The sequence below is a fragment of the Zeugodacus cucurbitae genome, chromosome 6 (genome assembly GCF_028554725.1).
Source record: "Zeugodacus cucurbitae isolate PBARC_wt_2022May chromosome 6, idZeuCucr1.2, whole genome shotgun sequence".
Lineage (NCBI taxonomy): Eukaryota > Metazoa > Arthropoda > Insecta > Diptera > Tephritidae > Zeugodacus > Zeugodacus cucurbitae.
This window is the reverse complement of record NC_071671.1, coordinates 53,692,990-53,701,476: the sequence shown is the minus strand read 5'-3', so window position 1 is coordinate 53,701,476 and position 8,487 is coordinate 53,692,990. Positions and strand designations below refer to the sequence as shown.

The 8,487-nt window shown below is 31.5% G+C and overlaps 1 protein-coding gene across 1 annotated transcript; it reads right to left on the bottom strand.

Moving 5' to 3' along the window:
- Positions 1 to 1,062: 1,062 nt before the first annotated feature.
- Positions 1,063 to 6,980, bottom strand: LOC105212588 (tetracycline resistance protein, class C). Its single transcript, XM_011184647.3, has 10 exons — positions 6,706 to 6,980; positions 6,511 to 6,623; positions 2,881 to 3,031; positions 2,624 to 2,807; positions 2,365 to 2,551; positions 2,161 to 2,296; positions 1,905 to 2,041; positions 1,641 to 1,830; positions 1,414 to 1,570; positions 1,063 to 1,341 (listed from the first exon to the last, which is right to left on the bottom strand). The coding sequence occupies exons 1-10, from the start codon at positions 6,866 to 6,868 to the stop codon at positions 1,281 to 1,283; spliced, it is 1,479 nt and encodes a 492-aa protein (XP_011182949.2). The 5' UTR covers positions 6,869 to 6,980; the 3' UTR covers positions 1,063 to 1,280.
- Between the last annotated feature and the right edge of the window lie 1,507 nt (positions 6,981 to 8,487).

Here is an 8,487-nt window from a genome sequence, read left to right as displayed (position 1 = left end):
TTACATTGTATTTGTTATTATTGTAATGGTTTATATATGTTTAAATTTTGGATTTTTTGGTAATTTTCTAAATTTCTTAAAATATATTTCGTTTTGGCCACTCGTTCATGAAATGAATGAAGAGCTATTCTCGTTCAAGCATACTTATGTAACGAGATCACCATGGCGTATGAGTAATGCATTGTCATCAACGCATATGAAAAATATCAAAAACAAGTAAGGAAAGGCTAAGTTCGGGTGTAACCGAACATTTTATACTCTCGCAATTTATTTATTTAACTTTATTAATATTATAAAATACACAATTTGGCCCACATATTCGTCATATGGGGCATTCTCTGGAAAAAAAGCCGCTTGAAAAAAAAAGTTCTTTATTTTCTTTGGCAATTATATATCTTATAGTACATGTAAAACGTAAAATAAAACATATGGTTTTAGGTCTGTGTAACGCGGGGTTGCCATATTATAAGGGGCCAAAGTTTTTTGTAAATAAATGTTCGAACCGCCATAACTTTAAAACTAATGAACAGATTTTGATACACCATGTGACTTTTTTGTACAGAATTTCTCAAACTTTGAAACTGTATATCGTAAAAATTTTTAAAATTAATATTTCATAGCAAAAAATGAAAAAAAAATAATTTTTGGAATTTTTAACAACTTATGCCCCCTTCGATGTTTTTCGAAAATATCTTAAAATGTTCCTTATTTCATCACCTTTTTACCCCCCAAAGGGAATTTTGGGTCAGCAATATTTGTATGAGCTACAAATAAAAAACCAACTCAGAACATGATGAAAAATCATTGATTTATGCAGTATTATTATCAGAATTTAGCGTAACCCAGGATTAACGACGTGGACGTAGCAGACATTTAATCCCTTTTTGTTTTTTTTATTTTTTAATATTTTTTTTAATTATTTTGTATTTTTCAAATTTTTAATTTTTTTATTTATTAACTTATAAAAATCGTTTAACATTATATATCTACTCTATACAGTAGAAGTGCTTAATAATATGCTTATAATTAATAATATTAATCTAATTAACATTAATTAACAAGTAATTAAGCAAATTCATTGTTTTTTCCTCACTATTAATTATTCTTACATATATTTATGCAATATTATTGTACATTTATTTGCAACTTTTCCCATTTAACAAATCTTGGAAAATAATCCACATTTAATCCATAAGAAAGTTGAATCTAAGCTGACATGACAATATCGAATTTCGAAAAATTACAAATTTTCATTTGAGCTTCTATTCAGCTATCAGTCATTATGCTGCTGAATTGGCTTTCTTTGCTCTGGCACTTCGTTGCTGCATAACGAATATGGTTCTAAAGGGGTATAAATAAAAATTGAATGGGATTAAAAAATGTTTAACAAAAATCTCAAGCAAGTGGACTTACGTAATGAGCGTTAAACTTATGAAATAAAGTGCTGCGCTGAAGAAGTAAAATGCACCGGGATATACTTCCAAAGTCGAATTGTAAATACCGGTGTAAACTGGCGCCGACGCCAACGGCGAGAGTGTTTGCAGTGAGGAAATCACCGCATATACTTTGCCTAAAATGCAAACACAAACAATTTATTAAGTTTGCTAAATTTGGCAATTGTGAATTATGTGGCAACTCACCGATTTCCGTGGGCTCCACCAAACCGGCTAGTACCGCCTGCAAGATAGGACTATTAATGCCACCCATAAAGCCACATGTGGCAGCCAAATACATTTGCCAGAATTTTTCGGCCAAAGCGCGTATTAAACTATCGGTTAAGCTGCACAACAAGCCCAATATGGCGACCATAGTTATGGGGACCTTCAACACCTGTAAAGCATGAATATTTTTGTTTTGGTGATATGATTTCTGTAAGCATTGTTAGTAGTAGTTAGTAAACTCACCACACGCAATAACACCAAAACAATGCCACAACCAATCATTTTAATGGCAATGGCGGACGCATTGAAAATGGTGAATTCCTGCAGAGTGAGATTGAATTTGTTGCGCAGAAATAGATACAATACATTGCCTTCACCCTCTGTAATGGCAATAATAATAAATTTAATTATATAAAATATTATAAAAAAATCTATTTTTTTATATATATTTTTTTTTAAGAATTCAATAATATTTTACACGATAATAAACGGCACTTACGCTGTACGAAGGTTGTCGAAATTAAAATGAACATTATACACCAAATAATGGCGCGATCAAAGTGTGGTCGGCGTTTGAGGCAACTTTTAACCAGATTCTTAATCAGATCGAAATGGAAGAACTCGCGGAAATGTGACTGATAGAAAAAAATAGTAAAATAAATTTAAAAAAAATGCATACTGCTTTGAAAATTCGCCAACTCACCTCATTTCGTTCGTGTTTCACCTGCAAACTTTCGCCAATAAAGAAGACCAAATACAACAATGCAACCAAATCCATGCAAGCAGCAATAATGAATACACCAATAGTGCTGGTAGCAGCGACTATATAACTGCTGATTAAATTACCAACCATGGTGCCAATACCCAGAGCGCCCTCTATGAGAAACATGCTGCAAATCAAACAAAAAACAAAAGGATATAAATACTTTTATTGCATGCGAGACCTCTTCATCAACACCTACCGTCTCGCTCTGCCGCCCTCATCACACACATCGGAAACCAGACAGAATACCATTGTTATCAGCGCGCAAGTGCCACCAGTTAGTGCCAATGGTATGTTGGATATAACATAAACCCAAGGATTCAAGGGTGTGGCCATGGATATCAGCGCTAATATCACCGTTATAATATGTCCAGTAAATGCAGCTATTTTAGTAAATTTGCAGAAATTTAGTTTCTTTTGTCTTCAATTTTGTTTGAACAATTATTTATTATTTACCTGAAAATGTTGCCACCAGTATTGGTCTACGTCCAAATTTATCCGACCATGGTCCAATGAATAAACTGAGAAATGCGGGCAAAACGCTGCTAATCACTGAACTTGTCATAATAATTTTGGCCACATACGGTTGCACTTTGGTCTCAATGTCCTGAAAAATATTGGGTAAATATTATATTTTTGATTTGATGTCATTTTCTATATTAAATGTTTTTGAAAGATTTTGAAATAGAATTAGTTAGTTGCACAAGTTCCAAAAAACAGTTTCTCACGCAGTTTTAATTCATTGATTTATTTTATTCCCATAATTTTTGTTTAAAAAATCCTTAATTTTTGAATTCGAACTTCATATTCAGAAATATTTTTCACAAAATTAAAAAATTTTCTTTTATATTTTATAGTTTCTTTTTTTTACTTATGTTTTTTTTTTTTAATTCAATTTTAGTGTTTATCTTTAAATAAATTTTTATTCTTTTTTTAATTTTTAGGCTGAAATTTTTATTTGTATTATATAACGGGTGATTTTTTTGAGGTTAGGATTTTCATGCATTAGTATTTGACAGATCACGTGGGATTTCAGACATGGTGTCAAAGAGAAAGATGCTCAGTATGCTTTGACATTTCATCATGAATAGACTTACTAACGAGCAACGCTTGCAAATCATTGAATTTTATTACCAAAATCAGTGTTCGGTTCGAAATGTGTTTATCGACAAATTTTGTTCAGCGATGAGGCTCATTTCTGGTTGAATGGCTACGTAAATAAGCAAAATTGCCGCATTTGGGGTGAAGAGCAACCAGAAGCCGTTCAAGAACTGCCCATGCATCCCGAAAAATGCACTGTTTGGTGTGGTTTGTACGCTGGTGGAATCATTGGACCGTATTTTTTCAAAGATGCTGTTGGACGCAACGTTACGGTGAATGGCGATCGCTATCGTTCGATGCTAACAAACTTTTTGTTGCCAAAAATGGAAGAACTGAACTTGGTTGACATGTGGTTTCAACAAGATGGCGCTACATGCCACACAGCTCGCGATTCTATGGCCATTTTGAGGGAAAACTTCGGAGAACAATTCATCTCAAGAAATGGACCCGTAAGTTGGCCACCAAGATCATGCGATTTAACGCCTTTAGACTATTTTTTGTGGGGCTACGTCAAGTCTAAAGTCTACAGAAATAAGCCAGCAACTATTCCAGCTTTGGAAGACAACATTTCCGAAGAAATTCGGGCTATTCCGGCCGAAATGCTCGAAAAAGTTGCCCAAAATTGGACTTTCCGAATGGACCACCTAAGACGCAGCCGCGGTCAACATTTAAATGAAATTATCTTCAAAAAGTAAATGTCATGAACCAATCTAACGTTTCAAATAAAGAACCGATGAGATTTTGCAAATTTTATGCGTTTTTTTTTTTTAAAAAGTTATCAAGCTCTTAAAAAATCACCCTTTACATTTTTTGGTATTTTTTTATTTATATTTTTCCATTTCGATATTCACCACAGTTAGCAATTAACAGTTTCATTTAACACCATTCTGCTAATAACATTAACTCACTATTGTTTCACTGTTAATAACATTGCTGCCTCTGTAGACGTTTTTGGCTTCAATGTACTTGATTTGACAGTTATTTTAGACTAAGTACATATCGAAACAAGGTATAAAATAATGTTAAAATCAAAACAAAAAAAATATTTACAGTCATTACTAAAATATACTTCGTCTTAGTTCCCATTTTCACTGTTATGCATTTCGTAAGACTATTTTTTCGTATCTTAACCTGCTTGTATGAATATTTAAAGAATAATAACATTTTGTTGATAAATGCGTAGTCACAACTGAGTACTATCTAGTGTTACACATTGTTCAAACGAAAATCGACTGACTGTTTTGTACTAATCAAAACACTTCAAATATCTGATACTTCAAACAGAAATGATTTTGCATTTTTTAGGCATATCAAAATTAATATATACTTAAACCATACGAGCAGTAGACGATTTGTCCAGGAATAATAGCAAAGGAGGGAGGCCTTTTCTTATACCCAGTCTTGGATAACTGCTTTTACCTCTAGATCAATATAATATTTAGATATATAAATCTTTTAGCGTGTTTTCTCTCATAATTACAGTGAAAATGTTGTTGTACTACAAGAACTTAAGGATTCTCTAAATCCCAAGCAATCTCTGAATAATGAAAGGATTTTTAGAAAAACTTTTTTTTTTTGTCAGAAGTTCACAATAATATCCAAAATTATATACACTACCACTATTAAAAATATTGTTTTTTTTCATAATATTAATACTTTCATCGCATAGGATTTGCACATATGATTTATTGACTAATTGTCATACACAGAAAACACTATCGTATCATGTTAGCTATTAACGCACTACTTTTTTTCTATTATCTATGTATTTCACTTTCACTTTTGCTTTTATGCAGACGTTGAGTCACCCATTTCGATTATTATTCAATCACAGGGAATTCTCACGAGCCGCGCCGACATTTTTTGCGCTACCCCCAACTGTTTTGACTGATAAGCAACACGATTACACACATATATATTTTAATTTTTTTTAACCTCAAGGCTGCCGCCATGAATTTTTTTATTATCAATAATTTGTCACACAGTCTCAAGTGTCTGTTCGACGAACAGGTGCGTTTATTTAAGAATTATATTGGTCTACATGTGATTAGTTTTTATATTTTCTGTAACACTTTTGCCAATTGAAATATGTCTTTCTTTCTATAGTCGGTAATAGAAGTACTAAGAAAATGAATTAACTATAATAGTTAGAAATTGTTGCTAAATTTGGCATTCAATCATTTAATTTTCAACAAAATTTGGGATTATAAACCTACTAGTTCTAGTGATCTTTTGTCGATCAAGATTCAACGGCTCAGAATTGGATTCACAGTTCGATATTGCAATCTCTTTCGTTAGGTTTTATACTGTGGGAATATCCTTTTTAAAATTACTCTCGAAGTTTACATTCTTTCATTTTTGTTTCGAAATAAAAATGTCCAAATGCTTTAGTTTATAAACAGTAAGATATATAGATAACAGACCTTTTACTTTGAAGTATTAATTTTCTACTCTATTTTACTTTTCGATTTCTTTTAATATTTTCACATACTTTGGGGTTTTTCTGACCTATGTTCTAATTTCAGATTTTTTAATTTTTCCGTATATTTCAAGAAAGGAATTCGTTACAATACCGTAATAAAATTGTTGTATTATAATTTCTGATGTAAAAACCGATATTGAACAAATCGTTATCTCACCAATTTATATTAATCTTTTTTGAAAATGATAAAAATCACTTGTTATACTATCTCCTAATAGATTATGTCAGTTTACCGTACCGGTTTATACTAGATTTACACGAGTTTTTCAATTCAATATGATTATTTTATGCATTGTCAGTTTATACCAGATTTATACCAGTTATTTTGAATACACTTTCTCTAATTTTTGGTCAATCAAGGATTGTTATTCAAATTTTATTTGTAAGTTTATATTGACACTACTAGAAAGAGCAAAGAAGAAGGCACTTCGTCGAAAATAGTTTCCGAACAATCTTAAATCGTGACGGAATTCATTAAAAAAATATTACTAGAATATACTCACACGTGATGTCTCATTTTTGGCTATAACACCCAACATGGGCTCACAAAGTTCTTCATCGTAACCGTAAACGACAACACAAGTTTGGTAAAGTTCTTGATTTTGTAATACCGCAGCTTTTATAAAAGAATAAAAAAAAAAATCAATAATGTTATTCAAGCACATAGTCGTATGGAAACACATTTGAAGATGCCTTACCAACCAAAGCTGTGGCAATGTAAACTAGAAACACTGCTGGTTCTATTATTGTAAACTTTTTCTTTCCCGCCGCTTTGACCGTAGCTGTCTCACTTAAATTATCATCGGCTGCCTGTAATTTTACAGGTTCAGCGTCCGATGTAGAATCTTGTTTTTGCGACATAGCACTACCGTTTCTTCAGCGCTTATTTAGGAGTAAATCGAAATGTTGTGCTCTGTTTAGGTTTGAATCCGACGTGTTATGATATCGTTTTAAGGTTCTCTTCGTACAAACAAGTCGTTTAAATACTTTTTAAATGTCAGCTGTGCTCAATATATATTAAGTAGATAACGTTGTCGCGGTGAAGAGTCTTCCGTCGTAGTAGTAAAGTGTGATTTTATAGAAATCATACATGCAGACATATAAATTTCCACCGGCAATTTGGCGTGTTGATTCATTATCTACAAGTACTTCAATTTATTTTATTTAATTATATATATATTTTTTAATTTGTGGAGAGCAGATAAGAAGAGAGATCATAAGAAATAGTAAGACAGTTTTGAAAACAGAGAATCGTACGCGTACAGTTCTCAATTAGTTAAAGATTTTCATATAAAAGCGCGCCAACTATATCTCAATGATAAGAACAAAATTAGGGAAAATCTAAATTATATAATCTCGCCATTTATTAGAATTAAAGACGTGTGTAATAAATATAAATTTAAGTGAGATAAATCTCTTTTATTTCAACCTGACTAACATAAATCACTTTATTAATCTTATTAGTGATCGTTATTAACCAACCACATAATTATTATAATTATACGGAGGTTAGGAAAAGTTCTCAACCGAAATCTAGCATTTAACTATAAAATTATACACTGCTTAAGCAAATACACCAACCTCATTTCATTAAGATATCTCATAAACTAACCGAAATATACGGTAAGAAGTCTATCGGAAAGGCTAATGTTATTAAATTGACTATTGGCGGTGCTAAAATATGGTTCAAAACAATCTCAAACCTAGAACAAACTAAAATATATCATAAAACATACTCATTTAAATTTCCCAACATGTTTGGTATAAAGTCTACTGACAGCTATTCTCATATTTCGTATATGGGTCTAGGTCAGAGGCACTATTTTTGCTATATTTTCTGTTTTATGCATTAAGAGAAGTAAGAACTTATGCTAATATTACAAAAATCGCTTGGGATCGAAAAAGTGGTTCCAGAGATTTTACAATTTTCCGAAAGGCGAGCGGCATCATGTCCGGTTTTCAATTTCCGATCCGATTAGATCCGAACCAAGCCATTACATGGAAGCATTTTTTTTCACATTTTATCACATCCACGAACTGATTGACGGATGAACTGTCAGGCATCTGGAGCTCATTCATACCAATTTCATATAAATAACAGTAAAATTAAAAATATATATATATTAAAGCTCATACTTTACGAATTACCATGAGTTCAGCTAAACCATTATACCATTAATCATAATGTTGCGAGAGTATCAAAAATACATGAGTGAATGCTAATCTTTATCTGATTATATTAAAAAAAATTTATTTTAAAATTTTTTGCTATTGTTATTATATGCAATATGAAGAAAAAAATTAAGTAGAAACCCCAAATATTTAAAGTACCGAATATACTTTCGAATAAAATAAAATAAAAACTAACCAATGAAATTGATTTTTCTAAGTTCTCTAAAATTATATTTCAAAATCCAAAAAAAATATATATATATACATAAATATGTACATCTGGTATATGTAGGGAGCACAATGGGCCT